The 18,805-nt window shown below is 46.0% G+C and overlaps 1 protein-coding gene and 1 long non-coding RNA gene across 6 annotated transcripts in view; one reads left to right on the forward strand and one right to left on the reverse strand.

Moving 5' to 3' along the window:
* Positions 1 to 2,031, forward strand: part of LOC117067824 — a 10,276-nt gene extending 8,245 nt beyond the window's left edge. The window contains exons 3-4 of the long non-coding RNA XR_004430858.1: positions 75 to 198; positions 1,939 to 2,031. This is a non-coding gene — a long non-coding RNA (uncharacterized LOC117067824). The remainder of the gene's footprint in view (positions 1 to 74; positions 199 to 1,938) is intronic.
* The window catches only part of XAF1 (XIAP associated factor 1), a 24,149-nt gene extending 11,327 nt beyond the window's left edge, over positions 1 to 12,822 (reverse strand). For 2 of the 5 annotated variants that reach the window (XM_033184855.1, XM_033184854.1), the window contains exons 1-5: positions 12,140 to 12,822; positions 9,735 to 9,870; positions 8,914 to 8,970; positions 8,227 to 8,422; positions 6,610 to 6,695 (exon numbers count right to left, since the gene is read on the reverse strand). In XM_033184855.1, coding sequence (XP_033040746.1) covers positions 6,610 to 6,695; positions 8,227 to 8,422; positions 8,914 to 8,970; positions 9,735 to 9,870; positions 12,140 to 12,171 — 507 coding nt within the window. In that variant the 5' untranslated portion in view covers positions 12,172 to 12,822. Of the gene's footprint in view, positions 1 to 6,609; positions 6,696 to 8,226; positions 8,423 to 8,913; positions 8,971 to 9,734; positions 9,871 to 12,139 lie in introns of those variants that run through there. The other 3 variants (XM_033184857.1, XM_033184858.1, XM_033184859.1) reach the window with 3 other exon arrangements.
* Positions 12,823 to 18,805: the final 5,983 nt, after the last annotated feature.

Genomic DNA, 18,805 nt, shown 5'->3' on the forward strand with positions numbered 1-18,805 from the left:
AGCTGTTAATCTAGAATTTGATATTCAGCTAAACTATCATTCATGAATGCAAAAAACAAAAAGCATATTTGCAGGCAACTGAAGATTTACTACTCAAGGTTCTTGGTGAGGAAACTGCTGAGATGTGTTTCAGGAAGACAGAAATCTTACCCAGAAGGAAAGCTTAGGATTCAAGAAAGAATGTGAGCAAAGGGAAGGGTAAATTTGTGAGGATATCCAGCTGGACACAGAGGCTCATGCCTGTAATCCTAGCACTTTGGGAGGCCAAAGTGGGCAGATTACATGAGGTCAGGAGTTCGAGACCAGCTTGGCCAACATGGAAAAACCCCATCTGTACTAAAAATACAAAAATGAGCCAGACATGGTGGCACACCCCTGTAGTATCAGCCACTGGAAAGGCTGAGGCAGGAGTACTGCTTGAACCCTGGAGGCAAAGGTTGCAGTGAGCCAAGATCGTGCCATTGCACTCCAGCCCAGGCAACAAGAGTGAGACTCTGTCTCTAAAATAGAAAGAAAAAAAGCAAAAACAAAAAACTTGTGAGTATATCTAAACAGGCATGAGTTACACAAGTAACAACAATAATCACTAAAGAGGGGTAGTATGAAAGCAAAATGAAACAAAATTCTGGCAGCATTTTCATGTAAGATAGGAGGAGAGGATCAGAATTAACGTGTTCTCAAATTTATATACTGTTTATAAGGAGAGTAGAGCTAATGACTCATTTTAAACTTTATTAAGTCAAGTATTCATATTAAAATGTTAAGGATAACTACTGAAATGATAGAAATAGAATGTAAAATTGCTGAATCCGTAGAAAAGAAGAAAGAGAATAAAGACATCTTGCTCAATCCAATAGAAGACAAGGGAGAAGCAAGCAGCAGCAGCACCAGCAGTAGTAATGAACAAGAGTGGTCAATGCAAGGCCCCAAAACAACTAAGGAAAAATTATTCTTAATATCATTGAGAGTGATAAAGGCATTGTGATTAAGAAAATGACTGTATTTTTGAGATATGAAAGAATGATGGTGAAATAACAGGATATCTTGGATTTGCTTTAACATACTTTAGAAAAAAGAAAACAAAGAATAGTTCAAGTCTGGAAATCTTTTGATTTCCACACGTTAACAGCTATTTTCTCTTAGCACTTTGAAGATTATTCCACTGCATACCCGCTTCTATTATTGCTGCTGATATATTTTCTTTCAGCCTAATTGCCATTCCTTTGCTTGTAATCTTCTTTGGTTGATTTCAAAGAAATCAACCTTTGCCTTTTACCTGTAATGTATCTAAGAGTAGATTTATTTTTATTCACTTTGTTTAGAACAACAACTGTTGTATCTGGGGAGTGAATACATGAACGTTTATTGTATTAACTTTCTACTTTCATATTTGTTTGAATTTTTTGTAATTAATTTTATTTCTTTTATTTTTAGTGGAGAAGTAATAATGATACATACTTATAGAATACAGAGTGATCTTCTGTACATGTATACAATGTGTAGTGGCCAAATCAGAATTGTAATATATTTTTTTTTTTTTTGAGACGGAGTCTCGCTCTGTCACCCAGGCTGGAGTGCAGTGGCCGAATCTCAGCTCACTGAAAGCTCCGCCTCCCGGGTTTACGCCATTCCCCTGCCTCAGCCTCCCGAGTAGCTGGGACTACAGGCGCCCGACACCTCGCCTGGCTAGTTTTTTTTTTTTTTTTTTTTTGTATTTTTTAGTAGAGATGGGGTTTCACCGGGTTAGCCAGGATGGTCTTGATCTCCTGACCTCGTGATCCGTCCATCTCGGCCTCCCAAAGTGCTGGGATTACAGGCTTGAGAATAAATTTTTTTTTAAAAAAATTAAGATGGTCAATAGATTCTATAGCCACTCAAGCTATCATTTTCAGACATATAAGGTCTTAAAAATTTGCCTCTCATGCTTTCTTTCTCAAGAAACTAGGGTATGTTCTATCAAACAAGGAGTAACCTAAGAAAGAGAAAGATGAGACCTGAGATTTGGGAATCAGAACTCCAATCGTGGAGAGAGTGGAAGAAATTCCAGACCAACAGCTAATCATCAAGCCTGGAGAATAACATGCTTCCAAAATGAAATGGATAGACTATCTGATGTGTTTAGTTGTACTCAGGGGAATTTTCATATCTGCTAGAGAATATTAGGGATAATTTAATGATAAGTACCTAGAGTGTGAAGCAAATGAAAAACTGAAGCAATGATTAAGTCCAGGGAAAACAAAAAGTTGTAGGAGAAAGCACACATAATCACAGTTCATGTGAAAAACCATTTATAATGTTTAGTGGTTATACTAATGTAATATTGAATATTTATTTAACCAGAATGAGTGAAATCAATAAATTGACAGGATGAAATGAAGAACTTTGGAGGTATGTGTGTGGGATGGGTGGTATAAGAAAGTGAAATCTATATTCCTAAATCCTTATAAGTCAACAGATAATATCTAAAATTGGAAAAAATGTAAGAAGGTGCTTTAGACATATGAAGCTGATTACTGGCAGAAACAGCTAAAAGTGAAAGTAGAGTATTTGTGTCTGGGGAGTAGTTAGCATGAAGGGGAGCAGTGGGGCTTATAGTTTTACTGAGGTGGTGGGAGATAATTAACAAGGGCCATCATAAGTAAGTAAATTAGATAATATGTTAGAAGTTGGCAAATGCTATGGAAAAAAAATAATACAAGAAGGTAAGCGGGTAGTAAATATAGGATGGAGAGGGGGTTGCAATTTTAAATAGGTTGTTGTGGTACATCTCCTTGAACAGGTGCCATCTGGGTAAAGACTTGAAAGAAGTGAGAGAGTTAGCTCCTGGAATAAGGTGGGGAAGGTGAAGAGGTAGTTTCCAGCCAGAGGCAGTAGCCAGTGAAAAAGCTCTAAGGCATGGTATGCTCAAGAAACGATCAGGAGGCCAGTGAGCTGAACAGGAGTAGTACGTGAGATCAAAGAGGTGATGAGATAGGAAGGGAGGCAAAGATGACATAGATCTCTAAGGTCACTGTAGTTTTGAGTTTGCATAAAATGGGGCAAGAATCAGTACAGATATCTGAACAGAGGAGCCAAACAATCTGACTTGTATTTTTCAGGCATCACGTTGACCACTGTGATGAGAATAGACTGCAGAGGGCAAGGTGAGAAGTAGGAAGACTGTTTAGGAGACTGCTGAAGCGTCTGGGCTAGAGAAGATGATGGTTCATATCAGGGTAGCAACATGGAGGGAAAGAGAAGTCGAGAGCAAAACTGAGATTTTGGCCTGAACAACTGGAAGGATAGAGTTGCCATTAACTGAGATGGGCCAAGCTGTGGCAGATAGGATTCCATTTCAGATGTGTTACATTTAAGATGTCTATGAAGTGTTCAAGTGAAGATGCAGTAAATAGTAATATACAAATCTTGAGTTTGGGGAGAAAAGCCTAGACTTAGATATAAATTTGGAAGTGTCTGACTACATATGGCATTTTTAAAAATCAGGAGGTAGGATGAAATAATCAAGGAAGTGAATATAGGTAGAGAAGAGACCAGAGACTAAGCCCCCGGGCCCCTCAAAATTAAGAGGTTGGGGAGGTAGAGAATGAGAGACCACCAAGGTCATTGAAAACCATGAGAGTGTGGTACCCTGGAAGCCGAGAAAGGGCGTTAAGGAAGAGGGAGTGATGAGCAGTAAATGCTCCCCATAAATTGAGAACTGAGAACTGAGCATTGGATTTAGCAATGCAGAGGTCATTGATTTTGATAAGAGTAGATTTGGAGTGGGAATAAGAATGGGAGAAGAAAACATGGAGGCAGTGACTATAGACAACTAGTTCAAATGTTTTTCTGAGGAGGGCAACAAAGAAACAAGATGGTAGCTTGTAGGAAATGGGATCAGAAGTATTACATGTTTTTCTGGTTTTAGGTCATGTTAATAAAAAGTTAAAGACTGAAAACCACAAATCATCTAGTATACATGATTTCAATCTTTAATTTTCAAAAATTAAAAAAGAAAATTCTTTTCGTGCAAGACTAAAGATTCACCATTGATATATACATATTCAGTAGTGGTACCCCTTTAAAAACTTATTGTACGAAATGTTAGGACATCCTAGAGTTTTGAGACTTTGTTGTTGCCTGTGGATACAGCTCATTTAACCTCTCCCTGTTGCAGGACAGAGAGGGGAGAATTGCTGGAGCAGTGTAGCAAAAACCTTGTGTGACCTTGTGTAGGCAGAAAGAGAGGATATAGTATACCAGTAGGAGGGGATAGGCTTTAGATGGGCACATAGAAAGCTCCTTTATGGTTAAGAGGTGGAAAGGCAAAGTAAGTGAGTGTGGATGCTGCCAAGGAGATAGATCTGGTGTTGGCTGGTCGTGGATGTCTTCTTTTACTGAACAAGGAGATAAACCATTATCCCCATTTTCCTCAAAAGAAGAAAGAAGCTCAGAGAGGTTACACAGCCAGTAAGGGGCAGAGCAGAACTAAAATTCAGAGTTTCTGAGCACAAATCCAGTTCCATGTGTACTGGAGCTCCCCAGCTCCCTGCAGCCTTCAAATAAGTATGTAGGTAGGGGCCTTGGTTGCCAGGCTGAACATTTGAAGGGGAGTAGTCAGCTTCACTCTTGTTTGGGTGCTCACCAAGTATTTTCTCATTCAAATAGAAGACATGGACCACTTATAGAATCGAATAAACATCAGTACTAAGGAAAACAAGTCAGTAGGTGATTTCCATGTACAGCGGAGGCTGAGAATCCCATGGCTGGGACAGCGCGTCTCAGACTTGAAATGCCTGGGAAATCATGTGACCCTGCATATTCTGATTTAGCATTTCTAGGGGGAGGGCCTGAGAGTCTGCATTTCTAACAGGATCCCAGGTGATGCTGATGCAGCTGGTCCACAGACTGCACTTCAAAAAGCAAAGAACTGAAAGGTGAAAACAACCCGAGTGTTTATCAACAAGTAGAGGAACAAAATGTGGGATGACCATAAAAAGGCCATTAACATTGGGAGGCCGAGGAAGGCGGATCACCTGAGGTCAGGAGTTTGAGACCGGCCTGGCCAACATGGTAAAACCCAGTCTTTACTAAAACAAAAAAAAAATAATAATAATACAAAAATTAGCCAGGCGTGGTGGCGGGCACCTATAGTTCCAGCTACTCGGGAGGCTGAGGCAGGAGAATCGCTTGAACCCGGGAGGCAGACGTTGCAGTGAGCCGAGATCACACCACTGCACTCCAGCCTGGGCGACAGAGTGAGACCCTATCTCAAAAAAAAAAAAAAAACACTTTGGGAGGCCGAGACAGGCGGATCACGAGGTCAGGAGATCGAGACCATCCTGGCGAACACGGTGAAACCCCGTCTCTACTAAAAAAATACAAAAAAACTAGCCAGGCGAGGTGGCGGGCGCCTGTAGTCCCAGCTGCTTGGGAGGCTGAGGCAGGAGAATGGCGTAAACCCGGGAGGCGGAGCTTGCAGTGAGCTGAGATCCAGTCACTGCACTCCAGCCTGGGCGACAGAGTAAGACTCCGTCTCAAAAAAAAAAAAAAAAAAAAGCCATTAAAAGGAATAAAGTGCTAATACACACCACAACTACAACATGGGTAAACCTTGAAAATATTATGCTAAGTGAAAGCAGATGGTTACATAAGACCACATAGTATATGACTCCATTGATGTGAAATGTCCAGAATAGACTAATCCATAAAGATAGAAAGCAGATTAGTGGTTGCCAGGAACTGGGAAGATGAGGGAATGGATGGTATCTGGTAATGGGTACAGGATTTCTTTTTGGAATGATGAAAATATTCTAGAACCAGATTGCACAACACTGTGAATGTACCAAATGTCTCTACAGCGATGGCAAATTTAACATCATATGTGGTTTACCACAATAGTAAAAACAAACAAAAAAGAGCAAAAAGCTGGATCATCTCTGTGGTTTCTTTAGTTTTGATATTCTGTAGTTTTAGGAACTGAAGTGTTAAGAAAGGTAAACAACTTTCTGCCCAAGGAGAAGAGTTCTTTGGAGAGAACTCTTGGTAAGTTTCCCAAAGGGGAAATGCTTCATTCTCTGCAAAAGAAGGGAGCAACTTGGCACAGCAGTGCACTAAAAGGCACTTAGGGCTATGGAGGGAAGAGCCTGTGAGTGTTCCCAGGCAAAATCAGTCAGTCAATCACATAACTGCATCTCTACAGAGTCCTCTTTTTGCACCAAGCTCTGATGTCAGGAAAATGGAAAAAGTCATTCAGTTTTGCAGGAAACTCACAGTCTGATAGAGAAGACTCCCACATGGGACAGAAAGCAGTAGGACAGGCCCCATTGAGGACCAAATTGCAATGTCCAGGCCATGAAGGCTGGAGATGGTCAGAGGTGATCAGGGGGTGTTGAGAGTGGTAAGGGAGGCCCGTTTGAAGGGCTGGGCACAAATGAAGACCAATTGTGTGTGCTTGATTAGCCTAAGCGAGTCACTAAAATATCTTTTTGAACAAAGCAAAAAATAAATATAGGACCCTTTAATATCCGTGCTATGTAAAACTGGGCCCAGAATCTGCCTTTCCTATGATACTTTTCAGAATGTGGACGAACTATTGGCACCATCAGAAAATTACTAATTGCTACTCACCATATGGTGGAAATACTTATTTTCTGGAATCATTTGGTTGCAATAATGACAGTAGATTTCCCTTTCAGGAGCTGAAATTCTTTCCCCTGAATAAGCAGAGAAACAACAACACCTTGTCAATGGCTAACCCAGCTCTCCCACAACTGCCTACATGGCCTGTACTCATGAGCATGAACTGACCCCGGGGCCTGCCTGGCCTTGACTTTTCTGCACTGCCGGCATCCTTGACCACACAGGCAACTCTTGGCCGAGTCACCCACATCATTTCCTTTATGGCCACAGATGTGCACTCAGGGCAGCAGCAACCCTAATGGAGAGACATTTTCCTGGAGCAGGACTGGTTTCTGAGGAGATGAATGGAGCTGTAGCCGCGGATGCCAACCCACTCCAACCTGACTGCTCTTTCATTCCACCAGTTTCCAGCCTCTGTGATCAGACCAGGTGTTGGTTGAACACATCTTTGTGGATGGTGTTGAAGCTGTGTTGTGTTGTGTTGCACTGAAGTTGTGAAAATTGTGTTTGATTCTGTTGAAGTCCAGCCATGCTGGGATGAAGGAAATGCACACGCCTCTCACACTTTTCAGGTTTTCATTGGCCAGTTTTGCCCTTGGATCAATTGTTTATCAGGAGAGGGTTACAGTCTGGGGAGTTTTAGACTCTCTCCCATGTTACCAAAACAACCAGCAAATGCACCAAAGGATCTGTCACACTGATGGTTGTGTGACAGTAAATACACCCTCATAAAGACATGAATGAGTCAAGTGAACATAAAATGGTACCAGGGAGCCAATACATAGGCCCCCAGGCCAGGAGCTATCGCTAGCTCCCTTCTGGCCATTGCTGATAATGGAAAAAGCCCTCGATTCGGTGCCAGGAAATGTGGGAGTCCCGTCTTATTTCTGCCTCTAGCAAGCCCCTGCTTTATTCTGTGTGTAGGTTTCTCATCTGTAAAAGGATGCAATGGATCTCTGCCAGGCTAGGATTGTGCTGGAGGCACGCAAAGAAAGCCCCCTGTTTCCTAGGATTCCCCATGGTCTCTCTTTTCTTTCTTTCTTTTTTTTTGAGACAGAGTTTTGCTCTCGTTGCCCAGGCTGGAGTGCAATGGTGCGATGTCGGCTCACTGCAACCTCCGCCTCCTGGGTCCAAGCGATTCTCCTGCCTCAGTCTCCCAAGTAGCTGGAACTATGGGCGCCCGCTACCACGTCTGGCTAATTTTGTATTTTTAGTAGAGACAGGGTTTCTCCATGTTGGTCAAGGTGATCTTTAACTCCCGACCTCAGGTGATCTGCCCTCCTCGGCCTCCCAAAAGTGCTGCGATTACAGGCATGAGCCACCCCGCCCAGCTTCTTCTCCATGGCCTGTTTACTCAACTCTGTGGCAGCCAGGCTCTAGCCCCGGCCTGCTGGTCTCCCTGGACCAGTCATTTGAAGACCACAGCAGACACACAGGAAGGCCACTCTGAGGCATCGTTTAGAATTAGAATAGTCAGACAAATTGAGATCTATACAGCAAATACACTTGTCATCTGCCCTGTTGAAAGCTTCCCTTCCTTGCATCCCATCCAGGAAAGGCTCTGGCCCTTGGATTGTCTCTCTTCCACCTCAGTTGTGTGCTCACCTTTCCCGAGCTGGGCCTGTTCACTCCGACAGACATCTGTGTGCTGCGCGAGCATTCGGCGTGTGATGAACTGGCCACAGCCTGGGCAGAGCTCTGTCCGGCTGCCGCAGTAGGATTCGTGGAGCTCCAGCTTGCTGAGCTGCATGTCCAGTTCGCAGAACTTACACTCAACAGGGCGCTCCTGGCACTCATTGGCCTGTGGGAGGGAGCAGGAAGGGCATGATCACTGGCCTTTTTCTTTTGTTTTGAGACAGAGCCTCACTGTGTCACCCAGTCTGGAGAGCAGTGGCTTGATCTTGGTTCACTGCAACCTCTGCCTCCCAGGTTCAAGTGATTCTCCTGTCTCAGCCTCCTGAGTGGGTGGGACTACAGGCGTGCGCCACCACGCCTGGCTGATTTTTGTATTTTTAGTAGAGACGGGGTTTTACCATGTTGGTCAGGCTGATCTTGAACTCCTGACCTCGTGATCTGCCCACCTCGGCCTCCCAAAGTGCTGGGATTATAGGCGCGAGCCACTGTGCCTGGCCGATCACTGGCCTCTTTGACTGTAGGCAGATTGAGGACTTGTGCCCATCTCCCTAGGGAATTGCGGCCAATACAAGAAAGCAGATGAGAAAGGCCAGAGTGGGGGGCTGCCCTCGGGAGATCTGAGCTCTGTTGGACTCATGGACCACATGGGGCTCTTACCTCATGAAACTCCAGCGAGGACTTCTGCATACTCTGCTGACACATCGTACACCCAACCTAAACACACACACACACACACACACACCAGATGTGGGTCCACCCAGCACCCAGGGCCTGCCCCACATCCACTTTGGCTCACAGTATTCTGGGTTTCGGTCTGTGAACTCCTACAGGGCAAGGAACAGGTGTGCCTACCTCAGTCTCTCTCTAGCACCCAGCCCAGTGTTCAAGAAGTGGTTTGTCAGACCAGTCTAAGTTGCAGTGGCTGCCTGAGCTTGAGTATCTCCAGAGAGACAGATCAGGGGTCCCAGGAGGAATGGACATGGAAAGGCGGGAAATGAGGCTCAACCTGACTGCCTTCTAGGGCCTTCCTTTTTCACGTCCCCTCTTTACAGATCTCAAGAGAACAGTCAATCTTTCCTGAAACCAGAACCTCTTGCCTGTGCCAGATCCATAAGCCTATAGGGAAAGGATTGGAAATGGGAAAACTGGAGGTAGACTCAGATTAGCATGAAAAAGGCAAGATTAACATTTCCTTTCCACGGAGCTTTGTGTGGAGGGGCTGAATGACTTTCCATGACCCTCAAGTGAGTCTCTGCCTGGGAGACTGGACCCTCGCCTTAAGTCCCCAGCCCTCGCTCCAACTCCCAGACCCCATCTCTCCTGCAGAGAGGACTGAACACTCACCTTGACTCCCGGACCCCATCTCACCTGCAGAGAGGACTGGACCCTCGTCCTCCAACTCTCAGACCCCATTTCTCCTGCGGGCAGGACTGCACCCTTGCCCCGACTCCCAGACCCCATCCTTGCCACTTCCTCACCTGCTGGTGCTCAACCTTGCAGTGCTCCTCCATGTTTTCCCTGGAGACAGGCTCCTTACACTCCGGGCACAAGACCAGGAACCGCAGGCAGTGAGCCTCATGGAGGGCGAAGTGGACAGAGGCTACGTGTCTTTTGCTACAGGGTCAAGGTGGGGGGATGGGAAAACAGACTTATTTTCAAATTATAAAACATGGAGCTGTGTTTCATGCCCAGGGCTAGATCTCCAGAGGCCTTAAGCACTGAACATGTGATGATGATGACCTCCTGCCCCATGCTCCCTGTGTGGGTTCAAAACCAGAACAGTGCAGCAGCATCTGATAAGAATAAGGACGTTCTACAGAGCTCTTACATTGCTGGGGCGGGGCACGGGAAGGAGCAGGAGGGAGGAATTACCAAGGGGCACAGGGGAGCTTTGGGGGTGATGGTGTTCCATGGATGTGTATAACATAGGCCAAAACTTACCAATTACTACCCTTTAAAATGTGCAGTTTATTTGTAAGTCAATTATACCTCTATAAGGCTGTTTTTAAAATAATTACATTGTTTCAATTTAAACAATTCGAGAGAAGTGCCAAATTCTCTTGAATCTTTTTTTCTTGTTTTCTGGTGCCTCTGTTTGGTCCACAGTGTTAGAAATGCAGCCCTGCTAGGCTCATACTTCCTGCCAGGGCCATGCCAACTTCCAGAATCTCCAAAGCGAGAGCTTCCCAAGTCTCTCCTGCCTCCAGGTTCACCTGCGCTAACTCACAAGAGACTCCGAGGTTCTTCCTGGAGACCACAATGAAGGAAGGGTTCTGAGCCTCCCACTTCCTGGGCAGGATGTTTCTCTCTAACCATCCTCTTCACCAAGTAGTGACCCCTTTCGGCTGGGCGCCGTGGCTCACCTGTAATCCCAGCACTTTGGGAGGCCAAGGCGGGTGGATTACCTGAGTTTGGGAATCCCAGACCAGCCTGACCAACATGGAGAAATCCCATCTCTACTAAAAATACAAAATTAGCCAAGTGTGGTGGCTCACACCTGTAATCCCAGCATTTTAGGAGACCGAGGTGGGTGGATCACCTGAGGTCAGGAGTTAGAGACCAGCCTGGCCAACATGGTGAAACCTCATCTCTACTAAAAAAATACAAAATTAGCCAGACATGGTGGTGCATGCCTGTAATTCCAGCTACTCAGGAGGCTGAGGCAGGAGAATCACTCGAACCCGGGAAGTGGAGGTTGCAGTAAGCTGAGATCGCGCCATTGCACTCCAGCCTGGGCAAAAAGAAGCAAAACTCCATCTTAGAAAAAAAAAAAGGAAGAAAGAAAGAAATGATCCTTTTCACTTCCATCAACTCTTGTTTGTGGCAGCTCAGGAGAAGGGAAATGCGGAGCAGGGCTGCCCTAGCAGGGCTGCGTTCCTAACGCTGTGGACCAAACAGGGGCACCAGAAAACAAGAAAAAAGATTCAAGAGAAGTTGGCACTTCTCTCGAATTGTTGAAATTGATATAATTTAATTATTTACATTATTTAAAGTGAAATGTTTCATTCCAAAAACAGCCTTATAGAAGTATAATTGACCTACAAATAAACTGCGGTAGCCATAAAGGCCAGGGGACGAGAACAGTTGCATGCGCATGTCCCTGGCACATGGGGCGTGCCCCGAGAAGGACTGTCAAAGCCTCACTCCTCTTGATGTGAACAAGCTCTTTGCTTCTGCTCTGCCCAGGCAGCGGGCACATAGGCAGCAGCATTTCCCCTTCCTCTGTTCTCTCTCCTCTGCCTGGCCTGGTCCCTTCTCCCCTTGCTCCTCCTAGGCTGGTTGAGAAACCAGGATAGTTGAAGGGTCTGGCTGGAGCAAAGCTCTCTGAGGAGGGTCCCACTCAAGTCCCTGCCACAGGTAGGGAGCTTTGAGAATGGGGCTTTTCGACGGGTCAGATTCCGGCCTCCGCCCCCGCCCCGTTCGAGGGGTGGTCCCAGTTCCCTGCTCTGTCCTCCCTGCTCTGCCCCACGGCTCCCTTTCAAGGAGGGTGAGAGTAGTCCTGGAGAATCTCTGTGGGACCCTTTCTTTCACAGATTGGTGTGAAGGTCAGAGTATCAGAACCCCAGATTAGGACCCAAAGTCTCACAAGTATGAGTAGCCCAGTTGGGACCACTGGCCGGGCTATTTGTCTTCAGAACTGTCCCAGGAAGCCTAAAATTTGGGGGGAAGGGGCTGCAGTGCAGTGGGGGTAATGCTGTCCACCCTCACCCAGAGATTATCAAGTTTAAACCCTCCTACCCTAGGGGCCCACGGTCTCCAGCTGCTTGTCCTCCTAAGTGTTTTTATGCATGAAGTACTTTCCCCTCCCTTCAGAAACAGCCCTGTCTCCTCGGCGTTTCTGCCTCACCAGCCCGGGTCTGCTGCTGGAGAAAGCGTTTCTTACCAGTTCTTGCACACCGAGAAGGCTCCTTCCATGTTCTGCTCTCTGGAGTCTTTCAGTTGAGTTTCGTTTCTTGCAGGCGAGGAAACAAAACTGAAAGTCTTCCGACGGCCCAGCCCACAGCTTCAGGGAGGGAGGAGATCCTATCCTCAGAATTCTCGGCTCAGGATTCCCCGTTGATTCCTGTGGCTGGACCCTCCCAGGAAGCCCCTCTACAGCATGGCCAGCCCCTGCTGTCGCTCTCTGCGGTCATTCTTTGCTGCTATCACAGCCGAATCTACCTCCCTGAGGGTGGGAGCCTGAGGCCAGGCTTCTCCTGGGCAGCAGCTTGTTCGTTTACCCTGGCTGACTGGCTTTGCTCTGTCTGGATCTCCATCCCTTTTCCAAACCATCCGCCTCCCACCCTTCTCCCTCATCTCCGGCTCCCTTCTGGTCCTCCCTCTGCAGGAAAGAGGGAACTTGCCGTGTTGAGCTTGAATGCTCTCCCTAAAAATGGCTCCTGGACTTCCAGGCGGCGAGGACTTCGCAAACAGCGTCCAGGGAGGCTCTGGGGATGCAGGGTAGTGTGAGCTCAGACCCAATCTGGTGTGTATCCTCCCCGGGGCCCTTAGGGTTTTTCCAGACCCTAGAAACAGCTGTGCTTTCAGAAGGCCTCTAAACAATGTCCGGAGTGATGACAAGCAGGCCCAGAGAATTCCCGAGGAGTCTGCCAGTGGGGTGGGTGCTGCCTCTCTGAGGAGGATAACAAGATTAAGGGAAATGTCCAGGCAGGCTCTAAAATTCAGGCACTAAATGAGAAGCAGTGTGTGGTGGTACTGATGATCACAGCCATAGGAGGGAAGAACGAAGGACTGCTTCGGCATTGTCTAGGTTCCAGGCACCATTCTAAGCATTATGTAGGTATTGTTTTCGTTTTAATCCCTCACGTAAGCATTATTGACTCCATTTTGCTGTGGAAAACAGAGGCAGTGACAGAGTGAGACTCTGCCTCAAAAAAGAAAAATGAAAAGAAAAAAAGAGAAAATGGAGGCAGAGAGAGGCTAGGTCAATCACTCAACATCAGAGCTGGGATTCACACCAGGTTGATCTAATTCAGGTGTTTATGTACCTAACCAAGACCCCATCCACCTCATTTGACAGCTGGTTGGGGTAGGGAGCACTTAACCAAGAGTCAGAGGCTGAGGTTTGCATCTTATCTTGTTCCCTTCCTCACTGGCTAGGCAAGCTCCTTAATCCTTCTGACCCTCACTGCCCATTCCTGTCTGTCTCTGGGCAGTCTGTGAATATCAAGAATGAAAAATAAGCAGGTTGGGCGCAGTGGCTCATGCCTGTAATCCCAGCACTTTGGGAGGCTGAGGTGGGTGGAACTCGAGGTCAGGAGACCAGCCTGACCAACATGGTGTATTTTCTCTACATGGTGTATTTTCTCTACTAAAAATACAAAAATTAGCCGGGTGTGGTAGTGGGTGCCTATAATCCCAGCTACTCAGGAGGCTGAGGCAGGAGAATCGCTTGAACCCGGGAAGTGGAGGTTGCAGTGAGCCGAGATTGCACTACTGCACTCCAGCCTGGGGAACAGAATGAGACTCTGTCAAAAGAAAGAAAGAAAGAGAGAGAGAGAGAGGGAGGGAGGGAGGGAGGAAGGAAGGAAGGGAGGGAGAGAGGGAGGGAGGGAGGGAAAAAGAAATAAAAACGAAGAGCTTTCTTTTCACACATTGTCTCCTGCTGAGATGGGATAGGGGTGGTGGCAGGGGTGTATAGATTGGACATCTTAGAGGAATGGAAGGTCTGGCCAGGGTATGGGGGTGGAATTAGAAGTGACTATAGGTTGCTTTTCATCTACATCCTAATTTTCTTCCAAGATGTTTCCTCCTGCAGACTGTCCCTCCCACATCACCCCTTCCCTTCCCCATCAAAATCCCAGCAGTTCTTCAGGACCAACTCCTATGCCAACACTGATCTAGAACCTACCTCCTTCGTCTCTGGTTATGGTTAGTTGGCTGTGTGTCTGTTGTCTCAACTCCTCCCCATCCAGTCCCAGGCATGGGTGATCTGAGAGCCAGCTCTTTCCGACCAACCACCCCTGCCTTCCTGGAGGGACCTGTGGGTTTTGCGCTTATTAGGCAGTGCAGTACTGGGCTTTGCAGTAGCAGGCAGTCAAATGCTGGCTGACCGGAATGGATGGGGTGTTTTTAGATAATTAAGCAGGGAGTTAGAAATCTTCCCCCACTCACACAACAGCCCCGAGTCTGAGGGCTCTCCAAGTGGCAGCAATGGCCATTTTCTTTTCATTTCTCAAGATAACTTATATTACGTAACGAATATGTGAATATATGCTCTTTAAAAAAAATAGAATATTACAGAAAAAGCAATGTTTCTCTTTGATGACCATGGCTGTTCCTGGGCCATCACTATTATGAATCAGACAGTGTATGCAAGAACATTCTGGTTAGCACAAAAGCCTGTCCCCATTTCCACTACAACATCAATCGGTGCCGTAGACTTGCATGATTTCATCATTCTGCCACCCGTCTTTGGCTGGTTGCCAACCCCAATCCCATAAAAAAAAAAAACTAGATGAGAAACGCTCTGTTGTGGGCTTAGAATTCCTTCCCAGGACACTGTGGCTACCCGCTTGGCCGTTATTGGGAGCTTCCAGCGGTCTCTTTGTGTCAGGGCCCGTGGGTCAGGGGAGGCGGGCGAAGGTTGTCACAGGACCCAGTCTCTCAGACATGAATTGGCCGGGCTGGCCATGTCACCTTTGCAGGAATGGGGGAAAGGGGGAGCAGGAAGTCCTGGCTGGACTAGGACACAGGAATAATACACCCCTCCATGAATCGTTCTGAAGATCAGAAGAGAAATTGTGTGAGCTGTACTTGTACAACAGGGAAGACAGGAGAGAATATTTAAAAAGGATTGTTTTGTTTTGTTTTGTTTTGTTTTTTGAGACGGAGTCTTGCTCTGTCGCCCAGGCTGGAGTGCCATGGTGCGATCTCCACTCACTGCAAGCTCCGCCTCCCGGGTTTACGCCATTCTCCTGCCTCAGCCTCCCCTGTAGCTGGGACTACAGGCGCCCGCCACCGCGCCCGGCTAATTTTTGTATTTTTAGTAGAGACAGGGTTTCACCGTGTTAGTCAGGATGGTCTCGATCTCCTGACCTCGTGATCCGCCTGTCTCGGCCTCCCAAAGTGCTGGGATTACAGGCGTGAGCCACCACGCCTGGCCAAAAAAGGATTGTTTTAATAGTTGACTTTGAGAAGGGATCTTATTTCGGCTTTCTTCTTTTGAGGGATCACTATGCTAAGGAAGATGATGTAACAACAGAGACATTTCACTTCCCAGACAAAAATTATATGGTGCAATTGCACACACTTCTGTCGGTGGTGTCTTTAGAAGAATCCTGTGGTCAGAGTGGGCCCGAGTTCTGGGAGATGTGTAGATTTCAGACTCCTCAAGCAAAACGTGTGTGGGTGGGAGTTTGTTTGTCAGACCACAGGCAATTGCATCAAATGACTAGTCTCGGGATGGCATTCAAGCCTGTGAATATCTGTGACTGTGTTTGGGGAAGACTCTACGCCTGGTTGGGCAGCAAAGACAAGGAATGACCTGCTGGCTGCTGCTTAGTTGGCATGTGAAGGGGAAGGAAGCTTGTCATTAAACTCATGGGCAAGAAACAGCAACTCCATGGCATTCTCTGTGGGGAGTGACCAGTACTTTTCTCTTCCTTTCTTTCTGTGAGAAGTCTCTTTTCACACATTCACATTTCCCCCGTGCCCCGCCCCGGGTTAAAACATCTCACCCACTTTCACCACCAACCCATTCCCATCCAATCAGCAATCACAGCCCAGATGTCCAGGTCTCTTCCCTGATGTTTACGAGGGCCAGTGTTATGAGCCTTCTCCTTTTCCCAGATTATATATATATGGTAAAGAGATAAAGTCTGTCTCTGTCACTCAGGCTGGAGTGCAGTAGTGATCATAGCTTACTGCAGCCTCGAACTCCCAGGTTCAAGCAATCCTTCTGCCTTCACACAGACTACAGGCACACGCTACCATACCCAGCTAACTTAAACATTATAGAAATGGGGTCCCACTATGTTACCCAGGCTGGTCTTGAACTCCTGGCCTCAAGTGATCCTCCCACCTCGGCCTTCCAAGGTCCTGAGATTACGGAAATGTGCCACTGCATGCAACCAATTTTTTAATATCTTGATCATGGTATAGTCACCTTGGTTGCAGCAAATCTCATGGAACTCAGGACAAATGACCATATATGTCAATTTTTTGTTGTTGTTGCTTTTTATGGTGGAGTGGGGGAGGTGAAAGAGAAAAGTTCAGAGACTTAGAGTCTTTTCACTCAGAATTTGGGGTGAACTTACTCATATGGTTAAGTTGTGGTAATGAACAATCACTCAGACTCTCATTTTAGAGAATAACTAGTGTTTTAATTTTTAAAAATGGAAACTTACAGGTATTTCTTCCTACCCTGTCCTTGACATCACATAGTCTTTCTTACAATGATTCACACTGGCTCCGAGATATTGTGCCCATTTCTTCTTCTTCTTCTTCTTTTTTTTTTTTTTTGAGATAGAATCTTGCTCTGTCACCCAGGCTGGAGTGCAGTGGTGCCATCTCGGCTCACTGCACCCTCTGCCTCCCAGGTTCAAGCAATTCTCTGCCTCAGCCTCCCAAGTAGCTAGGATTACAGGTGCCCACCACTACACCACACTAATTTTTGTATTTTTAGTAGAAACGGGGTTTCACCATCTTGGCAAGGCTGGTCTTGAACTCCTGACCTCATGATCCTTCCGCCTCGGCCTCCCAAAGTGCTAGGATTACAGGCATGAGCCACTGTGCCCGACTTGTCCAGCTCTTCTTAATGTTCCATTTGTAAGGTCATGTCGATACCTTAAAATTGGCCATAATGAGAGTATTTAAACCATGGAAATGGGCAAATGCTACAAATCAGAGTATCTCCCCATCCCCAAGATCTGGTTGTTAAATATTTAGCAGCATTTCATTGTTTTTCTATCTCAGTAACGAGGACTCCATGAGGAAGGCCAGGGTTATGTCTAAAAAAAAAAAAAAGACAAAGTTAAAGAAAAGTTTATTGTTCCTTAATTATCTTGTTATCATGAAGATAGAAAAATTCATTTGGAGGAGAGGTTGTAAGGATCAGCTTTTACATTGACATGTGAACTTATTTCCTCCAAAAAAAAGTGAATCAAAGGAAGAATATTAATTTGTTTGAGCAAACATGTCAGTATTTGTCAGGAAAAAAAATACAATGTCATGCCAAGTTGGCAGGATATTATTTTATAAAGCAGAGGACATAGTCTGGCTTGAATTACTCCTCTATTCAAGTTTGTTATTATAAATTTTATTAGTGGGGAACAGCCTACCATACTCACTACTTAATTTTGATTACTGATTAATGTTTTTGATAGCTAAATAGCCTAATACACCTAGACATAACAGCTAAATACACCTAGCTCAGGGGCTACAATCACAAACAAAATGAAGTCTCAGCTCTTAGTGAGCTTGCATAGCAAGATATAATTTCACCCATGCGTAAATATGATCTATTTTTATTGCAGTAAGTGGAGTGGTCAGATCATATCACCTTCATGGAAAGGCAAGACATGAGGGAGTGTGTGTGTGTGTGTGTGTGTGTTGAATGCTGGGGGTGAGGGTGGTGTGAGATACGAAGGGCATTTGAGGCAGAAGGCAGAGTACAGGGGAGTGGAACAGCATATTACTTTTGGGTAGATATATATCAAATGAGTATGGAAGCAATGGGAATGGATGATCTATGCCTTTTCCTCAGCAAGCAGTAAGTTGGGGAGCTACTTCCAATTCCATATTTTTTTATGGTGAAAAAGATATACATATATTTAGATTTAGCCAACTGGACTCAACACAATTTTGTTGGCAACATCTAAAGCATCATAATCAGGAGGCAGTTGAACATATGCCTTCTTCTCTCCAACAGGCTGATGAGGGTGTTGACCGTGGCCACATCCATGTCACAGAGCTTCTTCACAGCCTGTTTGATCTGATGCTTGTTGGTTTTAACATCCACGATGAACATAAGTGTGTTGTTGTCTTCTGTCTCCTTCATGGCAGACTCAGTGGTCAGCAGAAACTTGATGACAGCATAGTGGTCAAGCTTGTTTCTCCTGGCAGCACTCTCCTAAGAATATCTGGGCTGCCTCCAGAGTCACAGTGTCTTGGGCTGCCAGAAGGTGGGTGGATCTTGATTTTTTTGTGGATCTTCTTTTTTATGTGGCTGTGGACACCTTTCAACACTGCCTCCTTGGCCTTTAAAGCCTTTGCTTCGGCTTTAGGAGGGGCAGGAGCTTCCTTCTTCGCTTTTGGTGTCATCTTGTGAACAGGGTCCAATTCCATATTTTAATTGGCGTGCTTAGTATATTAGCATTTAATATAATTTTTTTTTTTTGAGATGGAGTCTCGCTCTGTCACCCAGGCTGGAGTGCAGTGGCCGGATCTCAGCTCACTGCAAGCTCCGCCTCCCGGGTTTACGCCATTCTCCTACCTCAGCCTCCCGAGTAGCTGGGACTACAGGCGCCCGCCACCTCGCCCTGCTAGTTTTTTTGTATTTTTTAGTAGAGACGGGGTTTCACCGTGTTAGCCAGGATGGTCTCAATCT

This window comes from Trachypithecus francoisi, unplaced genomic scaffold, assembly GCF_009764315.1.
Source record: "Trachypithecus francoisi isolate TF-2019V2 unplaced genomic scaffold, Tfra_2.0 Lachesis_group20, whole genome shotgun sequence".
NCBI classification, from domain to species: Eukaryota; Metazoa; Chordata; class Mammalia; order Primates; family Cercopithecidae; genus Trachypithecus; species Trachypithecus francoisi.